The sequence below is a fragment of the Apus apus genome, chromosome 1, assembly GCF_020740795.1.
Source record: "Apus apus isolate bApuApu2 chromosome 1, bApuApu2.pri.cur, whole genome shotgun sequence".
NCBI lineage: Eukaryota > Metazoa > Chordata > Aves > Apodiformes > Apodidae > Apus > Apus apus.
In genome coordinates, this window is record NC_067282.1 from 114,913,937 (window position 1) to 114,940,895 (window position 26,959).

The 26,959-nt window shown below is 40.1% G+C and overlaps 1 protein-coding gene across 2 annotated transcripts in view; it reads left to right on the plus strand.

Annotated features, from left to right (window-relative positions):
• Positions 1-26,959, plus strand: part of ARHGAP6 (Rho GTPase activating protein 6) — a 338,402-nt gene that overhangs the window by 246,460 nt on the left and 64,983 nt on the right. For both annotated transcript variants that reach the window (XM_051644217.1, XM_051644218.1), the window contains exon 2: positions 23,385-23,544. In XM_051644217.1, the coding sequence (XP_051500177.1) occupies positions 23,385-23,544 (160 nt within the window). The remainder of the gene's footprint in view (positions 1-23,384; positions 23,545-26,959) is intronic.

Consider the following 26,959-nt stretch of genomic DNA (forward strand, 5'->3'; position numbering starts at 1 on the left):
TGTTATCTCCAAGTTAACAGTGCTAACATAGGTACTAATTGCACTCCTGTTGTTGTGTCATCGCTTGTTAAGTTGTGTAAGCTTCGGTTACATACATGCTTCTTGACTGAACATGTATATCTACTCCCTTTGCCTGTGTTGCTGCTGCTGCTGTACCACCAGACTAAGGTCACATCTCAGCTTCTAGGCCCAGACCATGTACAGGTCCTGGCTGCAGGCTGGCCCTGTCCCTGCAAAGAAATTTGGACAGGTTGGTCAGCTGGGAGACTTGGTAAGACCCTGCTGCTTCCCCATCAGCACTGTCTGGAGCTGGATGGGTGCCACGGTGTCCTGTTAAGCATAGGGGCAACCTCACAAAAAGTGTAAGTAAAATATTTTTTAATGCAAGCATGCATTGATGATGTATGTGAAGCTGTGCTTGCTCTTCAGTCAGGCTATGCACCTTCTTTAGGGACAGTAGGGTCTGTCTCCACCAGCACTTGCAAACATCTCTGAAGTCTTCAGAGAGCAGTGCTGTACAAACAAGAGCAATCAGGGATATTTTCTAAGGTGGTAGTACCAGCAAGGTGAGGTCAGCTCTTAACCCACTGGGAAACCTCCACCCTGTAGAAGACAACTGTATCGTATGCAGTTCTCTTTATGCTCAGGCCCTGTTACCACCTCCTATGGAAACTTGTTCATATGTAGCAAAATAAAAATAGGTAATGACTTGTTATAATGGGTTACAAGTCTCTGTAGGTGTTGTTTTTTTGCTTCAGTTTTATTTGATAAGGCATTAGCAGGGTCCAGTGGGAATTTTGTGACAGCCCAGCTGACCTAGGGGCACACAGTAACTCAGCCTGTGTGGTAAGTGGGAGGGCATAGGAGACAGTTGCAAGGTCTTCAGCCTTCTAATAGTCTTTTTTCCTGCTTCTCAACCTGTAACAATTGAGTATTCTCATTTTGTAAATACTATTTTGATAATTAACTGTTCTAAGCATATGGTATTTTTATCTTAAACTGCTGTTGCATTACAGATATGAATATGCATGCTAACACACACAAAACTACACATCTGCTTCCAAATGTTATGTTGATATCTCTACTGGCAAAAAATCCTTACAGCTGCTGCAGAGCCCCAGCTGTAACTGTGTGCCTTGCTGGGTTCCCCTGGGTTGTTTTAATGGGGAAGCAGAGTCCAAGATTTAGAAAACAGGTCTAGGTCCAACACAGCACAAAATCCACAAGATGGTTTAGATGAATGTTTCTTGGCTTGCGAAGTTTGAAAATCTATGGTGGCTGTCAGGAGAGCCAATAAATTCTCCATCCTTGGCTTTAGGTAGTAACACAGTGCTATTGGCCAGGTTAATGTCCCTGCTCTCTGGAGTTCATCTTCTATGCTGAAGATGTGTACTTACACAGAAGATACTTTTGATACAGCAGAAAAAGTCTGTGAGAAGGTCTGTAGTGTCACTGAGAGTGACGGAGCATGTTCTGTGTTTACATGAGGACAAATGATAAGTGAATTAATAGCCATATTAATTAAAACTGGAATTAACAGATCTGGTGGTAAGGTCAGTCGGAAACAAACAGTGTAATATTTTACATTCAAAATGTATATCCTAAATTATAAAATGATACTAAGATAAAAACATGTGGTAACATCCTGATTGATAATGTGTTTTTTTCATCAGCACTGCATTACAAGCTGACCTTTCAAGTATTTTGTTATTAAATTTTTTCCTGTATTTATTTCAAGCATAATTGTGCTGATTTTATGCCAGCACAATGTAAACCTAAGCAGCTGTAGGTACACAGATCAGTAGACTGATGTGGAGAACGGCCTGTTTTCTCCCCCCACAAAAGCTTTCTGTGCATCTTGTGTTAGAAAGGGCAAAGGAAAATATATTTTTTTATTATTGTTATTTTAAAATTATTTTAGGGATTGCAAAGACATTGGTAGTGTTGTCTAGGACAGGTCGGCATGGCCAGGTCAGGGCTCAATTGTACAGCAAAATAGTTGTCTGCAAGAAGCTGTGCTATTCTGTACTGACAGAAGTGTTTGGGAGGAGGACAGAGTCCTCCCTCAGGGTGCAGCCCGGCCACTGGGATACAACTTGGACAGCCATTTTCTAGAGTTGCCTCTAGTGGTTCAGCACAGGTGGGTAAAAAAGGGAACACACAGTTGGCAAAGGGCAATCATCTTGAAAATTGTACTGCATCTGAAATACCTTATGTGCTGTAGTACAGAAAAGATATTAAGCAGAAGATAAATTACAGTCTTTTTCCCTCATCATCCTTCTGATTTGTTGTTGCATTCTTGTGTGATAATAGGTGCTTAGTTTCTCGTTTGCCTTTGTACAGCAGTTTCCTTCTTGTGCAAGTCCTGCAGGGCTGAAAGGCAGAAGGGGGAGTAGTTACTACAAAGCAGTAGGACTAGAGAAGAACACTGAAGAAAAACAGGAAAACACTGTCAGAAACCTAAAACTGGTGACAATGGAGGTTGATGGTGTGCCTTCGCGTCTTCCCCCTCAGCTCAATCTTGAGTCCTAAGAATGAACACCTTTGAGGGGAAAGAACACTGGTTTGAGCTGAAGGCTGTGGCTCCAGACCCACCTCTATCAGCTCTCCCTCTAGTGAGCAGCTGATTGTCTCTTGCAGAGACAGCCTTCTGAAGGGACAGTGACAATGTGGTGGGATAACTGGTTAGCTCATTGCTAAGTTCAGTAACATTTATCACATACCAGTTCCTATTGCAAAGCACAAGATACACTTAAATCGGTTGTGTGAGGTGATACAGTTGAAATTATTAGCTAGTCTGGAACATATCTCAATTCTCTTCTCCAGTGAGATAAATGAGCTGGGTCAGTGCCTCTTCCCTCTCCTTTCCTTTTCATTTGGGCCCCTCCTGTGCTCTCTGTCTCCTAGGTTTCTAAGAGTTTTTGTCTGGGTAATACAAAGTTTTAAAAACTGTTTATCTTGCACAGTCTTGAATTCTTCTTATCCTCTCACCCACGGTACAGTGAAAAAACAAGTGGGCACATTTTATAAAGACATCTTGAACAGAAGACATAATGGATTGCTCTTAGAATTACTTTTGTAACTACAAGAGATACTGAAAATAAATGATAACCTGAGACATATGGTCACGCTCTAATAGTTGGCATCTTAATCTTTTACCTTAGAGCTTAAGGCTTGGGTACAGAAATTTACTCCTCTCTTTGTGATTCAACTATTTGTATAAAACAACTAATTCAAGTTGAGAGCAATACTAGGAAACAATTTTAAAATATTCTTAAAACTTTCAAGGTTGTTAGAAAATTTTTATTGGCTTGGAATACAGTATAATAAACTTTGTCTCCTTACAGATAGACATTTTACATGTCATAAATGAATGTTTCAGTGTGTTTTTAAAGAGTGCATATTGTTTTATTGTGTGCTTTTCTGCATATCCATAAAAGTCTATATGGAAAGGAAAGAGTAAAATTAATTTCCAGAGAAAAATGCTTCAGGATACTGGGCATTTTTCCACTGAATATCTCTGTGGAAATCTGGAAAAAGTGTTATTTCAGTTCTCTACAAGAAAATAATGCTCTAACTTTAATTCTCTTTCCCACCACCAATTAAGTTGAGAAAATTCTTTTGTAATTATTAATTAGTATTAAAAAATGGAGCTTGTTTTGGAAAGAACAACTTAGGAGTTTATTTGCTTTTAAACGGAGTACTCTTGGAAGTGTGAACTGTGGATGGTATTTATACTATTGTCTTCTGGATTGTTTTCAGATAAAAGGCAGTTTTAACATTTTGGAAGAGGACAACGTTAACTATATCACTGCAATATATGGATACCCTTTGCATTTCTGAATTTCATGCTCCTCTGTATGGACTGCTGTAGCATGAATGCTTTCTGTATAGACAGACTGGCAATAGCCAGGTCCCCAGTGGACTTGAAAGAGCTCTGGCACTTTTCCTGTTTTGGGTTACAGATATTTTTTTGAGAGAAGACAATAAAAGGCAGGGCAATTTAAGCTATTATGAATTTATACTGGTTTTTAATACTCATTGTTAGTTACATAACACCATAATGAATTACAAGTTCAACAAGTCAGTGTTTATAATGAGTGTATTATTGCTTCATCTGGCATTTTATGCTCTGTAATGCAGGACAAAAACAAAAAAAAGAGCAAGATCCTAGTTTCAGTGAAGTTATTGCAAATCTGCTGTTAATTTTTGTGGGAGTTCAAGTTCTTAGTAGCAGAACTCATTGGAACAATTTTCAGGTTAAATTTTTGTAGTGCTGGAAACTGTTCTTGTAGAGGTTGGCACCAAATTAGTTGAAAACCAGTACTGGCATAATTAAAAATTGCGACTGACTTGATTGTTTCGTAATAGCACAACGTGTGCCCAGTTCCTGGGGGAAAAGACTCTTGCAGCAGCTGAAGAATGCAGCCTGTGATCTCCTTCTTCCCAGGGACGCTCCACCCAGCCCTACTGCTATAAATGGCAATTAGACTTGAGGGAATTACGGCAGGCACTAAACTAAGCAAAGACAGGTTCCTCTGCAGCTGACATTTCTAAGCAAAGACAGGTTCCTCTGCAGCTGACATTTTCACTGTTGGCCATGAAAATTAATAAAATGAAGAACGACCTGGAGATATTTTCTGAACATTGCAAGGGCTGTGATTTCAGCTGGGGTACTCTCTGGATTCTGTAAGCATGGGTTGGTGCAGAGCCACTTGTTTCAGGGGACCACAGAAGGGGCTGCAGCTGAACAGATGTTTGGCCTTGGGAAATATGTTGGCAATTTTGCCACAAAAACCCATGTTTTATCAAGCAGCTGTAGAGATAGTTGTTAATCATGTGCTCATCATGTTCCTGCTGCCTTGCTAGCAAAGGCTGGAGCTTGGAGGAAACCACCAGTGCTCAGCAGCCAGGGAAAATGATATTTGAGGGAGGAATTCAACTCATCTCGCTACATGTCTGTTGCCTACCCACAGTGTAGACATACTCTTCGGAGCTGACCTCCACACACTCCCTCTCTGGATGGAAGGAAGTGGGGGAAAAGGCATTTCTGGAGTTTTATTCTTATCTGTGTAAAACAAATGAAATTAATTGCTTCCCCAAAAAGTTCCTGTTTCTCACCACTGGTTGGAACTGGTGCTAGTTAGATAGAGATGCCTGTATTTTGCAAGCAACCGCACTGTAGGTCTGGTCTACCCCATAGCTCAGCTGTCAGCATTTGGAACATCCGTAATTACTTGGTGCTTTTGCCATGGTTGGCTTTAAGTATTCTCAAATGGAAGGGGTAAAACATCACAAAGTTTAAGGGATTTCTCAAGGATAAGCTAATGTATTCTGTAGCAAATGATGTATGGGTAATAATAATGAAAGTAATAACAGCAGTAGCATATTCTTTCATTAATTCTATGCCACGTGAGAAATCATGGAGGAAAGGCATGTTTAATATTTATTCAGTGGAGGGTTTGAATAGAGAGGTTTAAGGGAAGCAGCCTTTTATGAAATAATAAGCATAAAGCATTTAACAGATGTTTCATTCTTTATTATTCCTTCAGTTTCCATCTGCAAGCATTATTGGGTATTTGTATTCATCTTTACCAAAACATCTCTTGTTTATAGTGTATTTACTTTCTTTAGCCAGGATCATGTGTTTAATTAATTGTGTCAGTCCTGTAAGCTACTGAATGCTTCTGTGTGACCCAGAGCTATATTAAGAGAAAATACTACCAAGGCAAATTTCAGTTCACGTTGCATGGATTACCAGGGACTCAAATAGATAAGTTCAGACAAAGGTGAGAACAGTCAGCACAGTGTTACCCTAGATATCTGTCACTAGCAGAAGTGAGCCAGTTTCATCCTTCCACAGCCCAGTTACTACTGAAGAAGAAGCAGCTTGGTGAGCTGACCACAGTTTTCCTAACACCAAGAATTGTAGCTGCATGCTTCAAAGGAGGAATCAGTTGGGTCCTGAGAAAACCAGAGTAATGAAAATGGCTTTAAAAACCATCATACGGAAATAAAAAGTGCATTTGAGTGATTTTGCTCAGGTCAAAAACTGCAGAGAGCACACCTGCAGGCTTCTCTCCACTTCTGCTGGAGCTTTAGGTATTCCTGATGTATTCCTTACATAAATAGATACATTGAGATCTGCCTATACTTTCATGTACCTCCTGGAGATAAAGGTTTAAATTGAATATCAAAAATCACAAAGTTAACTCGTAAAAATACTGTGAAATGTGGAAGTGTTACAAATGCCTTTAAAATCAATGCCTTCTTTTAGAAATATACCCAGTTTTCAACTCAGCCCCTGGAAAGTCATTCTTGTAGCTGAGGATATTTATTCCGTTCCATTTTTTGAATGGGATGCAGCTGTTAAATTCTTCAGCCCTGAGTAAAGGCTCTTAAAGAGCTTTATTTATATCAGTTTTTTTCTGTCCTCCTCTGTTTCTGAACAAATAGCCACAACTTCAGCTCATGGAAGTTGCTGTATTGCATCTAATCTTATCCAGTCCTGCTGCTTTCCTGGGGTGAATTTTCTGGAGGGTTGGACCGTTATGTGAGAACGCATGTGTAATTCTATTAAAGCATGTCAGTCTGGTCTCCGAAGGAGGTTGGCACAAGGTTGGCCACCCCAGTGCAGCAGCTCCCATTGGAGATCCCTGAAGATTCAGAGAATAAAGAGTATGTCTACGGCAATCAACTAAAATTTATCCACAGCCTGTTAAAGCGCATTGCAATGGTACTTAAGTGTATAATCCCTCCTATTTCAAAATATAGGCTTATGGCTTCAGTTTCCCTTGAATAAACTTCGTGATTATTAATGAGGTGTATAATATAATCTCTTTAGGTCATTAAAGGGCATAATACAGGTAAGAACTCCCTAGATCCTGTAAACTTCAAAATGAATTTGCTCTCTAGACCTCTATGCTAAAAGAAATCTTTGACAGTAAACCGAAACACTGTGGTACTTCAATGTTAGTAGAGTTTCATAAAAGTTAAAAGCAGTGTGCTGTGCTGCTACATCATTGTGGGATGGGGAACTCTTTGCATGGCAATAGAGTGGGACCCAGCAGCAAACCTAACCTGATGAGCAATTCTTGATTTTACAGGGATATTGCAGTGAAAGCTCTTTAACTTCCTGTGTCTGTATGCCTTTTTTAGCAAGAGCTTCATACTGTCTCTTAAAACCTGCACTCTTGGTTCCTTATTTTTTAACTAAGCACTTCCTTGATTCAATACTGAAAAGTAACATTTGAAGAGATTTATGTGGATCTTCCAGCTGACTAATGTATATTTTAATTTCAGTATGAATAACATTGATAAGAGGAGGTGAACAGCTGCCGTGGCCACCTAACACAGATTAAAATAATTGGATTTGGGACGTCTGCTAGATTGCCAGTAAAAATTTTAAATAGGAGCAGAGAGCCTTTGGCAGTCACCAACAACAGTGTATGGGGGAGAAGGGAGGGGAAGAGAAAAAAATAGAAGGGGGTAAGAAGAGGACATAGGAAAACTTTCATACTGTTCATTCATCTAAAAATAGGATTTCAGTCTGCCTCTGAGTTTGTTTATGTTTATGCCTTTCATTTGGTGACTGGATGGAGATGTGTGTTTTCAAATGCTTTAGGAGCAGGGGCTTGTGTGCTCTAAGTTTTCAGAAACAGGACTTTGAGCCTTGCAGACACATATGTGGGGAGCTTCTACCTGGCTGTGCTACTCCCTCTGAGAGCTGAGCGAGGTACTTGTTGCGCCCTCTTCTCACTGAATCCTCTTAAAATCTTGTGCATCATTTTCCAAAGCATCATTTGGATCCATAGTTCATGTACGTGCTGCTTTCTGATGGTGGGAAATCTAAACAAGCCCAAAGATAGGAGTTTGCTCTTGTGATTCAGCCACTGCTGAGGTATGGGCTGTACTAATGCTGCTCCACACACTTGGATGTAAGAACTTCAATAAAGGGAAAAACCACTGCTTTGCTTTTATAAAAGCAAAGGGGTGGAGTGTTCAAGGTACTGCAATGACTGAATGTTTGACTGCTTTCAAAAGTCTCAGAAAAAGCCCCAAAGCAGCAACAACAAAAACCCAGAGCATCCTCCCCTCTTGTTAGTCAGAGATTACATGAGCACTGAGATGTCTGAGCAAACCCAGCTTTGGTTCCTCCAGGACTGCAAGTGTTTCCCTTTCAAATCTCCTGCAGTTTACCAAAATCTCTGCAACTCCTTCTGAGGTTTACCTTTTCTAGAAACAGGGATGATTCTGCATGTTCTCTCTTAATCTATCTCGCCGTATGGGCTTTTGTTAGAGCCTAATTTAACTTGTCAGTGTACTCACGTCATCTCTTTCAGAGTAATCTGTTTCTGCTAATAGGTAACACTTGAAATCAAGTTAAAGGCATCTAACTGTTTTTTTTTTTAATTTGCTTTCTACTTTTGAGAGTTCCTGAGGCATACACAGACAGTCTCAAAAAGCAGATGGGGTGTTTTGTGGTTACTGAACCAGACAGCTCAGATATAATTAAAGTGCCTTTTTTGCATATGCAAGTTGCTACCACTTCTATATTTTTTGCAGGTCATAGGATCGCATCGAGCATAAATTTAATTGAGGATGTCACACTTATTTATTTTTATTTTTGAGTGAACTGTGCCACCTAAGCTTAATGTGTGTAACCTGGTATGAATGTGGATGCCCAGTTTGTCTCTGGGGCTCCCCAGTATAGATCAAAAGGAATCTAGGAAAAGCTAAACTAGTTAGTGTATGTCTATTACTTTCTGTGGAAATACAAAAATGGAATGAGCTTTTATTCAAAGTACCAGTGTCGTATGTCCTGGAAGCTATTCTGCAGGGGCTTTTCTTATACCCCAGGTTCTTTTTAATGAGCTTTAAGAAACTTTCCATCCCTGGAGTTGAAGGAAGGAGTTTGTCACAGGAATCCCTTCTCATGAGGGAGAAGGTAGACAAGCATGCAAGGTGCCTGAATCACAGCTCTCATAAGACACATCCCAGAGCATTTGGGCTGGAAACATCTTTTTCTTAGCTGCGAACTTTTTGACCAGGCCATCTTTTTTTTTTCCACAGAAAATGTATCTTTCATGAGTAATTTTTAAAGACAAACCCCTATTTTTTTTTCCACTGAAAAAATGCATTTTTAGTTAAATTCTGTTTCTGAAGCTATTTTTGACAGTCTCATGAGAGTTTTGTGGCCAGCATTGGTCATTGGTGTAACAAGAGATCAGCCAGAGGAATTCTCAGCTGCCTGCTAATTTGGTTCTCCTGATCCTTGTGCCCCTCTGGACTGAGAATCAAGTCCTTGGAATTTTGCATAATTAAGAAAGAAATGAAAGGTACCATACTGTTTATCTGTAAATTACAAAGTTACAATATCAGAATCACTTATCCAGTTTATCAGTGAGAGTTTTCATCAAGCTCATTTTGAAATTTAAAGATTAATATTTTTGAGTGCTCTGGGAAGAACTGAATCCAAAGTAGACAGAAGTAGTTACATCTTTCCCATTTTTTTCTGATAGGCTGTATTTTATATGGCCTCTCCATAAACTGTGAACATTTTGTATTTGTGAAATTTCATCCCAAAGAGCATTAATTTTGAATATAAAGCTGTGCATTGCTGAAAAAAAGTAGTTTGAAATTGTCCTAGTTTTGGCTGTGATAGAGCTAATTTTCTTCTTAATAGCTAGAATAGCATCGTGTTTTAGATTTAGTATGGGATTTGATATGAGGTTATAAGAATTCCCCATTAGAGGAAACTCAAAGAATAATGGCTCAAGGGCTGAAGAAACTGATTTTTGAAGATGTACAGTGTAATAATGAGATGACTAGCAAGATGCTAATTCCTGGTTACAGCATTTTGATTGGGGTGAGATAAACCTAACTTCAGTGCCCTGGGTTTATGTTGGGGTGTAGGCACATTCACTGACAGTACTTTCCTGCAAAGATTATTCAGCTCTCCTTGCAGCTAAGACAGTTTTTTATCTTGGAAATCTGGCATGGTGTGATGCGTAGTGTGCGAGGGGCTGGCTGTCCTTAGCCCCGCTCAGCCCTGGGTGGTGAAGTGGAAGGAGACTGGAAATGGAGGCAAGGAGCTGTACAAGTAAAGGATTTGATGTCTGATCTAAAAGACATCTGAAAAGACCTGTGATTAGATTTCCCTGGGTTTTGGATAGGGCTTCAAAATTAGGGACATCTGATGTCGGTGTTTGCTGCTACCAGGCAGGCACTGGTGGCTAAGGTATTGAACTGGGAAGGGCTGTGTGTGTTTCTGAGCTGTGAGCACAGACTCTCCTAGTCCAGCAGGTGGGAGGCTGTTAAGCCTACTTTGATTTAGAAGTACACAGACCATCTGGGTGCATGTATAACAATATTTACATAATCTCCCTTGCCATTGCCGTGAACTCTAGTCCGTGGTTTCTTCTGTTTTGTGAGCAATCTGATAAAGTGCTAAGTCGTGCCAGCTGAGAAGCGAAGTTGTTGCTTTGAATGATGACTTGGTGAAATGCCACATAGGGCAGAGCTACCATCAAAACCATTGGTGATTCACTGTTTGTTTTTCACAAATTTCCTACACTTCCTGCCCACGCAGTATAGATGACAGCATTGTGTATGGGGACTTGTGAACATGACAGACATTATTTATGAAGCAGTGCCTTTATCAAGGGTTTTTTTTTCTTCCCTAGTAAACTGTGTAAAATGCTCAGGCACTGGTGTTGGGTGTTATCAAAACCATGTTATAAATATAGCTGTCCTGCCTGCTCAAGCAGAAAGCTTTCAAAGGTGTTTTAAAAAGCTGCAAACTAACTGCGTGAGAAGGTCAGGCAGAAACCACCGAGTGCTCCTTGCTGTGCTCCAAGGAGCCACAGCAGCTGTGTCCAGCACTCTTTCCTCTGCTCCTGATAGGGAAAGTTTGTGCAGTTACAGTCAGTTTTGAACTCGTTCAGCCATGAGAGAGATGGATTTTTGAGGGGGTCAAGCCCCTTCCTCACTATTCCTTGCACTGACTTGGGACAGTTCCTCTGGAGGAAGAAGTGGGGAATCTGGTAATAACTTGTCAGTGTGTCTGGGCTTTTCCCTGGGCAGAGCTTCGAAGCAGAGAAATGAGAAGATCAGGTTTTTTCCACTAAGATTCACGACATCTGGCACCAAAACGTGTCCTGGGAGTCGCAGCTGCTCCAGCATCTCACTCAGACACTCAGTACAGAGCTTCAGGACATTTTTCTTACCTTATTCCAGTTTTATGGAACAGTGTAATCGGATTCAAGTTCCCAATTCAAATCTGGTTTGATCAAATGCTAAGGAACACTGAAGACACAAGGAAACTTTGTTAATGGGTAAGGAAGCTGAGTAATCTTGTACGTAGTGTGGTAGAGATAATTGTGATGGAGAACGTGTGCTGAATGTGGTGTTCATGGTGACCTGGGGTTTAATTTTTTTGTGCTCTAGCTGTGTTTGAGGAAAACAGAACAGCTTTGACTCGGTGAGGGAAAAAGCCTGAGACTACCAACCACTTTACCAGGCTCTGCAGATCTGTCAATAAACTGAGCCCTCAAATACTGTTTGTTTTCAGACCTTGTCTGTTTTCATAGTTGGAACGAGAGGAATGAAACTGTGGAATGAGAAGAGACATTAACATTTTAAAACCAAACTGCAAAATTAGGCTGATTTGTATATAAGTGACTTTGTCAGGTGGCTTGCTTTGAAGTCTGCCCTGACAGGTTTATCCTTTTCTGTATGCTCTGAGCAGGAAGGATCTCTAACCCAGGCAGCTGTGAGCAAAATACGCTGATGGTAAAAGCTTCTTGAAAACTAATGGCATGACATCTGCAGCTGCATAGGTTCAGTTTGGTAAATAACAGTTTCTATAAGCATCAAGTTTTATGACCGACTGTGTTATTGTTGTGTTTTTAAATTTGGGTTAGAAGAAAGTAGAGACCTAGAGCTGTTCATCTTCTGGCTCAGTCCATGAGGAGCTTGTAACTCTAGCAATTGTTTCTGTTTTTCATAACAGTGGGAACTTTATGGGCTATTTTTCCCTTTCTCTGTCCAAAGTAAATGTGCTGCTAAAAAACGAAGAAAGAAGTTGTGGACTGTCTGGCAGGCATGCATTTTGAACTTGGGGTGCCTCAGGTTGGAGGGGCAGTTTACAAAATGTACCTTTCTCCTGAAAATTAATGTTGCAGCACAATGAGGTTTTTTGTGCAGATCCATTTTATGTGTCTTGCTTTGGAATGCCACATTTTTAATGACCCTTCATTTTAATAGAGAAGGAAGAGCATCAAGGAGCTCTTTTGTGGTCTTTCCAGGTATGCACAGTGATCTATCCATCTGACCTATAGCTATGTATCCATTCACTGCAGTTTGTATAGTTCTAGTGTAGCTGAGGTGGTTTATTAAAAAAATACTTAAAATCTTGTTTGGTATTTAATTTAATGTCAAATTGGCAGATTCATGTGTGCCAACAGAATGATTTTTATAAGAAATGCTGAAGTAGTGTTTCTCAGAATCTGAAGTATTGTCCTTTGATGTGCGTTGTAAGAAGAGAGTATGTACTGTTTCAATACATTTAAAACAGAGAAAAAGTTAATTACAGAGATGAAAAGTAACAATAATGCTAGTGAGTGCAAAGCCACCTCTTTTATACTTACAATCTTTTCCCTAATTATTTGACTTCCTGTATTTTCTGGACTTTTCCATAGAGAATTGTCTTTGCAGGGCCTTCAGGAGAGCAACAGAGTCATTGAAACAACTGTCAATGAGGGGGGAATTTGATATCCCACATCTTAAAACAAACAAAGCAACACAAAGCAAGAAACACTCCCAATAAACTAGAGTAGATTGGCAGAGCACTGCAGCTCAGTGGTACATAATTCTCCCTGGCTGCCTCATGTCAGTGTGTAGGACAGGGTAGTGTTTGCATGCATGAACACAATGTGAGAGTGATAAAAAAATAAAATGGAAGTGTAGAGTAGCAAATTAAGTGAAAACTCCTCATCCTTAAAAGCTAATTGCTTACTTTCTGCATGTTTGAAATGTGCCTGTCCCTGCCTCCAAGAGGTCGTGCATACTCTGTGTTGCTAACACCTGCAACACTACTTGCTGGTGATATAAACTCAAGACCCAAAGAAAACTTCCTTAAATAAGGAAAGGGCTCCTTCAATACCATTATTTCAGCCCTGGTTGTGAAAGAAAGAATGTGCACAGGGGAGCACACACTATCACTGCACACAGTGATCAGGTAGTCACTGGTGGAGAGTAGCCATTCACATAGTGAGTTTGCAGGTGATTCTGAAGGGGGTTGACAATCTCTACCAAGGTTCAGTGTAGTAGTGGGAGTAGATGTTGGAGTACTCAGTAGCCTCCTGATCAAGGCATTTGCCTGGGATGGGGTAGAGCCTGGTTCAAGCTCTTGCTTTAAGCCAGGTAGTATAGGCTTCTTCCTCTGCATCTTAGCTGAGTAACTGAGAGCTCTCACTCTGCTTCCAAGTGTAAATATTTGGAGATGTCTTGCATTTTGTTCCTATCAACTAAATCACACCCGCTCTCACTCTCCCCACCCCCTGTTTCCTCCCTCCTCCCCCTTTTAAAAGAATGAAAAAAAACTTCTAGAATTGTTTTCCAACCAGATCAGGTATGTAGGCTGTCAGAGTGGCTATTTTGCGCAACGACAACAGATCTCACTTTTCTTAGACCCAAAACCCTTTCAGTAAGTAATATCAGTGTTTAGAATGTACTGGTTTGAACCAGTTGAAACAATAAGAACAGGCATTTGTGTTTAACTAAGGGCCTTGCTATTGGTCAAATCCCAGTTCTTGAAGTAATGAAATTAATTATTTCATTTTACTTCATTATGACATTCTGACAGTACACTCGAGTCAAATACTTTAATCTACATGTATCTTAAAAGCTGAACATCTATGAGGAAGACTGAAGTACTCAAAGATATCTTTTTAGCCTTGTGTATAATACTCACACTGATGATTTTTACATGTTTGGAAATGGCAGTGTGTGCCCTCTCATGTGCATTCTGTTTTTGAAATAGAAGATAGTTTACTTTTCTCTAAAATGTTGCACTTTTTTCTTTGGTACTGAACATAGTAGAAATATACACCACTTCTAACTGTTCAATGCATTGGCTGCAGTCACGTGAATGCTTATTATTGGATGTAGAAATGGTTAAATTCTACTGTTCTAGCAGACTTCTTTATTGATTCCCTGGAGCAGTATGTACTACTTCAGGACTAGTAAAGCTACAAAGCTACAAACAGGACAAGTGATTAGATTTTTTAAATCCAGGTTGTTTAAGTGTGTTTTGCATATAATTTCAGCCTTATCTTTTCACATGCTTAACATTAATCTTGTCAGGCGTAGCAGAAGGAGCACTATCTCATATTCAAGATTTCATTGGAAGTCTGCATTTAGTAAGAGTGTAACAAGAATGGATGGCATTCATGGTATGAATGGATACTGCAACCTGCAGTACCAAGCAAAAGTTGTCCTCAGTATCGAGCCCACCTTATCCATGGTGTGGAGGACAGGAAAACTCAGGGCATGAGAGGATATCCCATTCTTCGATGTGTCACAGCTGTGATTCCTTGTTCAGTTTCATGAGCAGTTGAATACTGAGGGCTGTTGGGAGCGTGTTGGTGGAGTGAGGTCTATTTAAGGCAGGTTTGCCACTAAAAATAATACTTGTGCAGCTATTGTATTTGATTTTGAGTCAACTGCCATTAGCTTGCAGAATTCATGTTATTCCTGATAGGCAGGAAACAGTTTTAACACTTGAGAAAAACACAGGAATAATCTCTCAAAATAAATAGTATGCGAACTGTTAAAAGGGGTAAGAATTCTCCTCCAAACCCAGACTATCCGAAATCTCTTGTGTTTAGACTGATGACAATGCTGGCTTTTGTAGTATAGCCCATTACTGTGGTTTAATTACTTCAGTTCAGCTTCTTACTTCATGCAGTAGTGGTCATGAGAGCTGTGCATATACTTTCAACCTGCAGAAAAATTCAGAGTATTGCTGTATGACTTAATTCTCTTTTACTGGCAAATATACACAAAAAATCTGTTTACATGAAGACCAAGAAAACTTCAACTCTAAATTTACAGTTGCATCCAGGCTTTTTAAGGTGTTATGTCTCCATTTTGGCACCTCCAAAAGAGTACTCCTCCCTTTCTTGTTTTCATTGTGGTGCTTCTGGATAAATCCCTCCAAAAGATATCTATAATCTGCTGAAGTAAGAAATTCAGAAAATCTGAACATGTATTTTGATATATTTTAATGGAGCTTTCTAAATTCTGGAGGTTGGGTTTTGGGATGTATAAACATTTCAGTAGAGAGTGGGTATGCTAAGGATGAATTATTTTCCTAGACAACACCTTTGTATATTGTTTGCATTTTTTAGTGTCAGAAAAGGAATGAAATATATCTCCATTACACATCAGTTTTGTTATGTTTTTTTTAAAAAATGCTTTTAAAATATTCTAAACATGAAATTGTGTCCTGAGGCATTTGGAAAACTTGGAGAGGTTGGTTTTAGAACAGGAAATATTTTCCCCTTTTTTTTAGCAATTTTAATACTGATGTGAAAGCATGCTCATTCTTCCGCTCTCTGTTTCTTCATAGACTAAAGTTAGAAGGGCTTTTTTTTTCCCCAACCAATACATGGAAATCTCCATCGTAATATTCTGCAATGTGTATCTTTACCTGGGCATGGGTTCATGCTGCCTTGCTAGATTAATTCTGCCTCCCTGTGGGGAGTACCAGCTTTTCAGTGTCTCAAGGGGGTTGTCTTGTAGTGCAAATATTGAGTACATGGATTTCCATCCTTGGGAATGAGAGAGGATGCTAGCTATACCACAGGTATATTAATTGCCAGGAAATAGTATTGATATCTAAATTACTGTTTTGCAAAATGTGATCTTTTGGACAAAACCAATAGCTTTTTCTGTACATACATGATTTAATATGCATAAGTACAAGACAGCATGAGATGAGACAACTTTGTTTAAGGCTCTGAACTGGATCATCTGGACTGTACTTTTTCTTTTCCTAGTGCAGATGTTATATTAATAATTTTGCCAGTGACCAAGAGGAAGAGGATATCACCCTAGATAACAACCTTAGTTAAGTCAGTCTTTCTTAATGAAGATTAATTGTTGGGGCCCCATGCTCTGTGTGTCTATGTTCAGCTATCTCCCTCTGAACGCTTCAATGTCATGTGGCAAGTCCTGTGCTTCTTCATATTTACTGTTTAGATTCCATTTCATTAATCTGAAAGACTTGTGTTCCTTTATCTTAGTAATAGTCCTCTGGGAGCAGCTGTGTGACATTTGCTGTGTTTGGAGATGCCAGAGCATCCTGTGTTGCAGTAGTTGGTAATTCCAGATGGAAAACAGTGCGCTGCCTGCCACTCTAGCTGTGCTGATTTTGGAGGAACATCTGGAAATAGGGTGGCAGAAAGATTTAGGCTGTTAATCTGGAGGTAGTTATCTGGGATGGCATTAGTAAAGGACTAGATATTCAGTCCTTTGCTGCATGTAATGCTAAAATGGTTATTTAGCATAGTTTATTCACCCGTTCTGCTTCATTCTCATCCTGTCCAGGAACAGTACTGTGGTTGTTGATTACGTATGATAGAGTATATAGCTGCACTGGAGTGACTGGCTTTCACTTCACAATTGCTTTTGGTTGACACTACAGCAACACCAGGGAAGTGTACCAATAGTTAAATTGTGAGAGTTTGTGCCTGAGGAGTCTGGAAATACTTTTAGAGAGAGTTGAAATAAATGACCAAGGTGTATGATACTTCTCTAAAGTGGCAATTATATGCCATGAAGCTTAAATAAGTAATTAAGCAAAGAATTAAGGCATTGTAATGCTGTACTTGCCATGTTATTTGCAGTATAATATTTTTGTGTGCAAAAATGCTGAATTTTTTTGCAGTGGAGACTCATCTAAATACAAGTACATAGCTAAATGTCGCTGGCATGGGAGAAAAGTAGACATAATTGGTTTTGATCTTAGTGGTTTCAAATGGATTTGAGCAAAAGACTAATGAAAAGTAGACAGCTAATCTGATAATGCTATTTACTTGAATGAGTACAGCATTAAGTCATTAACAATAACAATAATGCACTAAGATAAAAATTGTTTTCTCCATCTTGCATGAAAATTTGTGTTATCTGAAGCCACTTTGTGGGAGTTCTTAACCCTGTGCACAATCTGCATTATTCACTAAGGCTTAAACTGTGCAGACATTAGCAGAGATTGAACAGTTCTTGAAGGTTTGCATCGGTCTTCAGGATTTCTTGTAGCACTTGTCCACTGGTTTCTGTGTTTTGCAAAGGACAGAAGGAGACCACTAAAAGACATTTGAAGGACTGGGTGTTGGAGGCTCAGAAGAAAGAGATCAGGTACACAAGAATAGCCTACACATGCTTAAGAGTAATTTAAGCGTGGTATGTTGGGTACTTTGTAGGTTAGGATGTACCATTTAACTTTTATTTTGAAGCCAATGAACATCCAATCCATTAAAAAATGCTTGAAAGAATATTAGTAAAACTGCCTCTTATTAAAAATGTGCTTATGACTGTGGACAAGAAACGTGGGAAAAGTGGACAGAATCATCAAAGGCCCAAGATGCAGTTTATCAGTCATCTCCTTTGTTGAGTCATCTGCTCTGGCATTTCAGTTACTTACCCGATAAGTGAACTGCTTGGTTGAGTGGAGGAAAGAGGTTAGTGGGAGGGTCAGAGAGAAAATGCAGCTGAAGCTGGAGACTCATGAGGGAAAAGAAGTGACTGGAAGAAACCAGAGAAGGCTTTTAGTCTGATTTAAGGTTTCATAAAAGTCAGTTATGAAAGGACCCTTGAGGTTATTAGCAGTTTGTGTCCTATCAGGCTGATCACTCTATTCCAGAGCAGTACTTCTGTTTGTACTCTTCTCTGTTTGTTTTTGTGTTGGTACGAGTTTTTGTTTTGCTTTGTTTTTTTCTGTCTTGGTGATCAAGGAGCCATTTGTAAGTCATATTCTGACCTACAGTCCTACCGTCTGAATAACAGCAAAAAAGCTGTGTATGTACCTCTGAACACATATATGTAGGGCATGAACTTCAAGAACCTGGTCACTCTGACTCACTGCTTCAAGATCTGCTCCTCTTCAGCTTCTGCAGAGAGCTATGTTAGGCTGATGATGAAGTTGAAGTAGACTGATGAAATGTGTCTCCTAATACAGAGAAAGAAATGGAAAACATTCTCCATGTCGTGCTCTTTCCCTCCTTTGGTTGCCCCACATAGTGGAGAATAACTTGAGGCAGATGTGACTGATATCAATGCACCAGCACCTGTTCTCCACAGGAGCTTGACTTTTCTGGACCTCTCCCAAGCCTGGTTGATTTTGCAGTAATTTACAGGATATATGAAGAATTGTACAGTGCTTTAGAAGGAAGATGAGGCTTTTAATGTACCTTGTGTGATACAAAGCATAGGAGTCTGTGAATGGATTGAAGTATCAGATACTGTGTTTTGGCTCAGAGAGGACAGTGATGTTGATTTGACAAATAAAGCAGACTTTTTCAAGGAAACATCTTGAGCCTCTCTCTTCAGCAGAATAAAATATTCTACTGCCCCTAACGTGTGATCTTCAAAAAATATTTAATTAGTCATAGGTTCCACTAGTATAGTAAAAACATATGTTACTGTGACCGAGGAGCCCCAGATCCCTATAGCCCCAGAAGGAGTCAGGATAGAGGAGGAGTTTGCTTTGGTAGATGAGGATTGGGTTAGGGATCAGTTAAGCAATCTTGACATCCACAAATTGATGGGTCCGGATGGAACACACCCGGGGGTGCTGAGGGAACTGGTGGAGATCATTGCTAGGCCACTCTCCATCATCTTTGGTAAGTCGTGGGCAACAGGAGAGGTGCCTGAGGACTGGAGGGTAGCAAATGTCACTCCAGTCTACAAGAAGGGCAAGAAGGAGGACCTGGGGAACTATAGACCGGTCAGCCTCACCTCCATCCCTGGAAAGGTGATGGAACAACTTATTCTTGACGCTGTCTCTAGGCATATCAAGGATGAGGGGGTCACTAAGAGCAGTCAACATGGTTTTACCAAGGGAAAGTCATGTTTGACCAACTTTATAGCCTTCTATGAGGAAGTAACTAGGTGGATAGATGATGGTAGGGTGGTAGATATGGTTTATCTTGATTTCAGTAAAGCATTTGACACTATCTCCCACAGCATCCTTGTAGATAAGCTGAGGAAGTGTGTTTTTGATGATCAGGTAGTGAGCTGGATCAAGAACTGGTTGAAAGGAAGAAGTCAGAGAGTTGTGGTCAATGGGACAGAATCTAGTTGAAGGACTGTGACTAGTGGAGTCCCTCAGGGGTCAGTACTGGGACCAGTGCTGTTCAATATTTTCATCAACGACCTGGATGAGGGAACAGAATGTGCCCTCAGCAAGTTTGCTGATGACACTAAACTGGGAGGAGTGGCTGGCACACCAGAAGGCTGTGCTGCCATTCAGAGAGACCTGGACAGGCTGGAGAGCTGGGCAGGGAGAAACTTGATGAAATTCAGCAAGGGCAAGTGTAGAGTCTTGCATTTGGGGAAGAACAGCTCCATGTACCAGTACAGGTTGGGGACTGACCTGCTGGAGAGCAGTGTAGGAGAAAGGGACCTGGGGGTCCTGGTGGACAGGAAGATGAGCCAGCAATGTGCCCTTGTGGCCAAGAAGGCCAATGGCATCCTGGGGTGTATTAGAAAGGGTGTGGTTAGTACGTCAAGGGAGGTTCTCCTCCCCCTCTATTCTGCCTTGGTGAGGCTGCATCTGGAATATTGTGTCCAGTTCTGGGCCCCTCAGTTCCAGAAGGACAGGGAACTGCTTGAAAGAGTCCAGCGCAGAGCCACAAAGATGATGAAGGGAGTGGAAGATGTCCCTAATGAGGAAAGGCTGAGGGAGCTGGGTCTCTTCAGCTTGGAGAAGAGGAGACTGAGGGGTGACCTCATCAATGTTTACAAATACGTTAAGGGCTAATGTCAGGACGATGGAGCCAGGCTTTTTTCAATGATGTCCAGTGATAGGACAAGGGGCAATGGTTCCAAAGTGGAACATAGGAGGTTCCATGTCAATATTGGGAAGAACTTCTTTACTGTGAGAGTGACAGAGCACTGGGACAGGCTGCCCAGAGAGGTTGTGGAGTCTCCTTCTCTGGACACATTCAAAACCCTCCTGGACATGTTCCTGTGTGATGTGCTCTAGGTGACCCTGCTCTGGCAGGGGGGTTGGACTGGATGATCTTTCGAGGTCCCTTCCAACCCCTAGGATTCTGTGACTGTGATTTTATCAAACCCATAGAGTATAAGAGGAATATCTTCTTTAGTGCACACCAACTAGACAGAGTGATTCCACATTGTTTCTCGTGACTCGGCAACCTGTCCTAGCATTGATAGGTGCAGAACTTACATCTCACTGTTTTTAGCCAGACAGGACTAACCCAGTGAGCACCAGGAACATTTTGGGAGCTTGCAGGCAGCCAGGATAAAAAACCTGCTTGGAAGGAACAGCCCTCATGGTCTTGTTGGGGACTTTCCTCTTTCATGTGGTCTTAAACCCTTCACCTCATATTATAAGAAAACGAAAAGGGTGGCATGTTCCCGTATTAAGGTGAAATTCGCGAGTGCTAATTTCCTGAGTCACTGCTGAATTGGCTGCTCTACTCCTATAAAGCAGCACAGCTCTGTATAAAGAGGGTTATTAGTGTCCCCAGAGCAGAATATTAATGAAGGGCTGTTACCAGAGCTAGCAAGCCCTTTCTCTCTGTGTTGGTTGGGCTAATGGTTGAGCTGTGGCATTGCAGTGGTGCCGCTTGCTGCTTGCTTGCAGTAACTCGGAGACAAGGTAGAGATGTGGAGTTTGCTCCAGAGTTAGATTTGCTTATGTTATTTTTTATCTGAAAAAAAAAAAGCAATAATACATGTGTCCATGCAAAATTCAGTTAAGGAATATTTATTTTACTTGCAGTAATTCCTAAAAGCCCCACATACCTCTTTGTTTTTGTGCTCTGTGGGAGAGAGGGCATGTTTACAGTCTTTAATATTCAGTTCCCTCAATGTTTTCTAATGGGTATCCTTCTTGCTTCCCATTCCTCTCTCAAAATTTAATATCTCTGTTTGAAATTTTTTATGGTAGACATATCAGTGATATTTTTGCTTATGAAAATGCTCATCTCAGAGAAATAGATAAAATTCTCCCAAACACTACCATAAAGACCTGTGTTTATTTCTCTGTACCATTTTGACTGTAGAACATTTTGGACGTTATATGTTCATGAAGATTGAATTGCATACTTCTGTACTTGTAAAGTTTTTTGGCATTATCAGGGCTGGAAAGGAATTAGTTTCTTAGTATACATTGTCTGGTTGTGGATTCTGTTCTCTATCACTTTTATCTATAAACCACAACAGCTTTTTTGAAAAATGTAAACATGTACTTGCAGTTTTGCAAATAAGGTTTATGTGACTGTTGCTGCTTTAATTTTACTTGAATCAAACTAGTCGGCTCGGCTTGTATCACCATGCAAACCTTTAGTTTGAGTTGACTAAATCTAGCTAATCAACAGTAAGGGACTAGAGAGCAAGAGATGAAGAGGCAAAAAATGAGGGTACAAATTCCAGTAGTCAAATACTGGGCTAATGCAGAACTTCACATATGTGGCCCATGTATATAGATATATAAAATAAGATAAATATCTTAAGGATATTGAGCATAGTACATGCATAGAGTGTATAGATGTACAGATGAACTTCATTATGGTTGACTAGTGACTTACAAAAAATACTATGATGGAAAGCTCCCTTGATGAACTCAAACATACTTTGCACATCAGAAGAAAGTGTTTAATGTGTAGTTCCTCTGAGCTATATTGCTAGAGGGTGCTGCATATTTGTGAATTATTTTTGTCTCGTGTATATATATAAATATAGATGAATATACATACAGAGTAATAGGCATGTGTGTGTATACAGGTTGTATGTGTGCACATATATAGGCAAAAAATATGGAAACGTGCTCAAAGGTACTTATATACAACAGGAGGCATAGCTGCTAAGTAAGATGTTACTGATTTTCATAATAAGGAGCTTCAGCCAATGTCTTTGGAAGTCAGTGGCTGTCCTTTGCAGATGTATGTGCAGAACAGAAGAATTGTAAGTGAATAGTTAAAAAAATGAGCATGTAGTGAAGGTACAGAAGTTGAAATTTAAACTGAAAGTAGGCACTTAAAATGAGAATGAAATGCATTAATACGAAGTCTGCCATGTTGTGATAGAAGGCAGGTGGTCGGATTTGTCTTCACAGCTCAGCTGATGTACATCAGAGTTCTTCCATTATCTACAGCTGTGTCAGGTTATACCTACTGACAAGTTTGATATTAATTTTTAACATGGTTGGAGTGAAACCCAAATAATTTTTTTTCTTTTACTGTGGTGCTAAAATGTGCTCTTTGATGATGCTTTGAATTCTTAAATTCTTGTTCAAAGTTAACTGTCAGTCTTTAAGCTTGTTTGTGTGCTTCCCCTTGTCTTTGACTGATAATTACTTCTCTCACCTAAGCTGAATACCAGCTAAGAGAATAGCCTTTTGTACATGTTATCACAGGTGGGAGATAGAACAGCTAAAGCTTTTGATTTGCTTTCCAAGCATAATTGGTACCTTACAGAGACATAGCATATCTCATGTTGTTTTTCTGTATAAATTTTAACAGGTACATTGTTGTTGTGGCTTTTCAAAAACATGAAACATCTTGTCCTTTAGTCGATCGTGGTCTAAACACAACATCTTCATAAGGAGGGGATGGGAAATGTCAGAAAAGAGAAGGGACTCTGCTTGTGTATTCTCTGCACAGCCTGGTGGAGTGGGATTAGCAAATTGAAGGAGATAAAATAAATCTTGTCACAGACCTGTGGAGGTCTGCATGTCTGACTGACTGATGGGGGAAGGAATGAAGTGATGACTGAGTACTGTACAAAGAATGCAAACTGGGGCAAGCAGACAAGAGCTTTTTTATTGTTATTTATATTTTATTCTTTCCTGCTTTGTGCTGTTGGTTACTGGAATCCTAATGTTTTTGCAACAGTACTTGGTTAAATGGTTTCAGACGGAATTGACTTTTTGTTTTGCATGTCTGTACTCCTTTTAAGGAATGCTGCTCTTAGGAAAACAAAGATACTTGAAAGGCTATAGATGACCAAGAAAATGGCCTTTAAGAAAAGAGGACCTGAGTAGTTTTTCCTAGCAGTAAAAGTGATGATTCTGTTTATTAAACTGTGCAGACCATATGATGCTTCATATTTTTCCATTTGATTTCCTGTAGGGTGATTTCACTTGGAACAGCATGTCAGGGCGCAGTGTTCGGCTGAAGTCAGTTCCCGTCCAAAGCCTCTCGGAGCTGGAGCGTGCTCGGCTGCAGGAAGTGGCTTTTTATCAGTTGCAGCAGGACTGTGACCTGGGCTGTCAGATTACTATCCCCAAAGGTAAGGGCTTGATAAACCATCTCTGTTTAGATTGCTAAGCCACTGATTTCATACCACAGCAACAGAAGGGAGAAATAAATGGATTGTTTATTCTACAGACATTGTCTTCTATTTCACTTTTGCTTAAACATAGTAACCACATAACTATGTCCAATTTGGGCCACCTGGGGTAGGATCATCTCAGGAACATATGTCAACAGGGTAGATAATCTCATTCTGATGTATTCATGCTAGGATGTCTTGATATGCAGTTGAGAAAAAAAAGGCTTTTCTTACACTTTCTGTCATCCAAAACTACACATCTATGTAGGTCAGATAGATAATGTGGCAGAAGTGGCTTTTTCACTCTGTTAAATCAGCTCTGGAGGAAGCCAAGCATCATTAGTGAGAGAGCAAAGACATCTGCATCAAAGAAGATGAATCCTACCCAAGTTTTTCTAAAGACAGTGGTGCTTATTTCCTAGAAAACAAATTAATTTTCAATATGAAGTATTGAACTCCTAAGGAGCAGAAGATTAACTGAAAAGGAGAAGCTCAGTTATTGGAATCCTGATGCAGGATATGTGCATTTAGTAGACCTGTACTTGGGTTCCTGTGGAAGAGATCTAAACACTAATCTAAAAGTTTCCATTGTTTCCTGTAAGCTGTTGTGCTGTGGTACAATCATCTGCAAATCTGGCTTTCCTGCTGTTTCTTTCCGACTGTTATGTACATATATAAGGAATGATAAGGGACCACTGAATTCTCACCTTTGGCTCTGAGCAGAGGTGTGCTTTGGCAGCACATAGAAAGTGATGCCACAGGACCAGTTTTCGAGTAAATCAAAGTTAAGGAGAAAAATGTTGTCTAGTCAATTAAAATAATGGTTTGGAGAAGAACACTTATGAAAGACATAAGCTTGGGTATTCATCAGCTTTTTAAGATCTGCAGAAAAATCCTGCCAAAACCAGCAAAGTCCCATTTAGCAATTACAGCAAGGTATCATTTGGTAGGGAGATGGCTCTGATCAACTTCCTCAAGCCCCTCCATGGCTCCTCTGGTCCCTGAAAAAATGCTCTATCAATAAAAAAAAAATAAATTACAGGACATTCATATGAGGAACTGGATCACTAAGTGCACTGCAATATTTTCTGGCAGTCTGATCTGCTGCTGGCAGTTCCAGTGGGAGATGAATATACATATATGGAGGTAATACCATCTAAGAAAATAGTCTATACATATTCATAAACTTTAAGCTTTGGAGAATGAGTACTAGTTTTGTGTTCTCCTTGCAGTTTCCTACTGGAGCTACCATGAAAGGCCAATCATCTGGGAAAGTTCAGTCAAGCCACTGTTTCTCTGCAAAATGCTTTGGAGTCACAGACTGGGGCTTGCAGACTGGGAGCTGTTGAATCTTTCAGGTTCAGATCACACACAAGAAAAGTTTTTATCTTCACAGCACATATATACATGGGTAAATAATGGATGAATCTAAAATTAATCTCATTACGTAAAAAATAATTTTAAATATATGGAGTCTGAAAAATAGAATTTAATGCATAAAACCTAAATAAGAACAATACAAACTCTGGTAAAGCATCTTAAAATAAAAGGCACTTCACAGACTCGGGAACCCGAGTTCCAGTTTGATCTGTATTGCTGGCCACCTAATTTAATGTATCTTTTGCTTCAGTTTAGACATGAAATAAGTTAGTTTTTCAGGGATGCTATTCAGGTTAGACTTACCAGTGAGATTATTGATACAAGGCATATTCTTTCACATCTGCGTACTTGCCCTGAATGACTAGGTTATGAATTTTTCTGTGTTCTGAGGTATGCAGGGTGAATGAATAGCCAATGCAATTGAGTTTTAAAATGCTGTAGTACCATCTGTTGAAGGAAGTGAAAGTAGCAGCTAGACTTAAGATGCATCTACTGTTTAACTATCCATCCTGTTTCTAATGCTGGCAACAGTTTTGGTTTACCAGAATATTTGTAAATAATAATAATTTTTCACTCCATCATGTTACAACTGTGCCAGCACTTTGGTAGGAGAAAAAGAGTCTATTATATTCTTAAATTACTGCAGATTAAGCCCTTTGCAAAAACTTCTGAAGTCCACCTCATGTTCCCATCAATCTTCAATGGTGTGGAATAAAAACCTATGGTAAGAGGGTGCAGGTAGCCATCCAGTTCATTGGCTTACATCACAGGACTGTGTAAAAGGAGAATTTCAAGTTTTAGCAGTGTGAATAGCTGTGTGGAACAGGCTCAGTCACTTTGGGCACACAGGAATACAAATAACATAGAACTCCATCACAGCATCTTTACCTCAAGTTATAAAAACAGAATCACAAAATGGTTTGAGTTGGAAGGGACCTTTAAAAGTCATCTAGTCCAACTCCTCTGCCATGCACACGGACACCTTCAACTAGAACAGGTTGATGGATGCCCTTTCCAACCTGGCCTTAAAAATGTCTGGGGATGGAGTATCCACAACTTCTCTGGGTAACCTGTTCCTGTGTCTCATCACCCTCATCATAAAACTTTTCTGCCTCATGCTCAAAGTAAACCTCCCATCTTACATTTTAAAGCCATTGCCCCTTTTCCTGTCAGTACAAGCTCTGTTAAGAAGTCTCTCTTCATCTTTCTGATAAGAAGAATATTTTAGGTATTGAAAGAAGGTTTCCCTGGAGCCTTCTCCAGGCTGAAAAACCCCAACTCTCTCATCCTTTCTTCACAGGAGAGTTTCTTTCAGCCCTTGGATAGTTTTCTTGGCCTCCTCTGGACCTGTTTCAACAGGTCCATGTCTGTCATGTGCTGGGAACCCCAGAGCTGGGTGCAGTACTGCCGAGTGGGGTCTCTGACCTGCTGGCAGGGTCTGACCCCTCCCTTGACCTGCTGGCCCTACTTCTTTTGATGCAGCCCAGGACACAGTTGGCTTTCTGGGCTGCAAGAGCATATTGCCAGCTCATGTTGAGCTTGTCATCCACCGGTATCCTCAACAGACTGAAGGCTGTTAAGTTTCTTCTAAAAAAAAAGATTAAAAAAAATAAAGAAAACACCAACATTTTAAAAAAGGCATAGATCTGAGGAAGCTGTCGAGATCTGGAGAGATCCAGGCATAGAAAGATGTGCTCTACAGCTTCTACTTCATAGAATGCTGCATGTAAATACTCAGGAGCAGAGGTTAGTGGGATAACTGTGTTAGAAAATACAGCCAGCAGTTTTAAAAGTTGGTATTCTTTGTACTTCTTTGAGTGTTCTTCAAAACTTGCAAATGACTGACATCAGAACGTGTTTGTGCCTGCTGGGCATTTGCCTCCTGCAAGCATTTGAGTAATTACATTTACTAGCACAAGTTTTGTGGAAAGTCAGAATTCATTGTTCTTGAGTAACAAAGGTTTGTGCCAGACATGCTTGCCTGGAAGTTAAG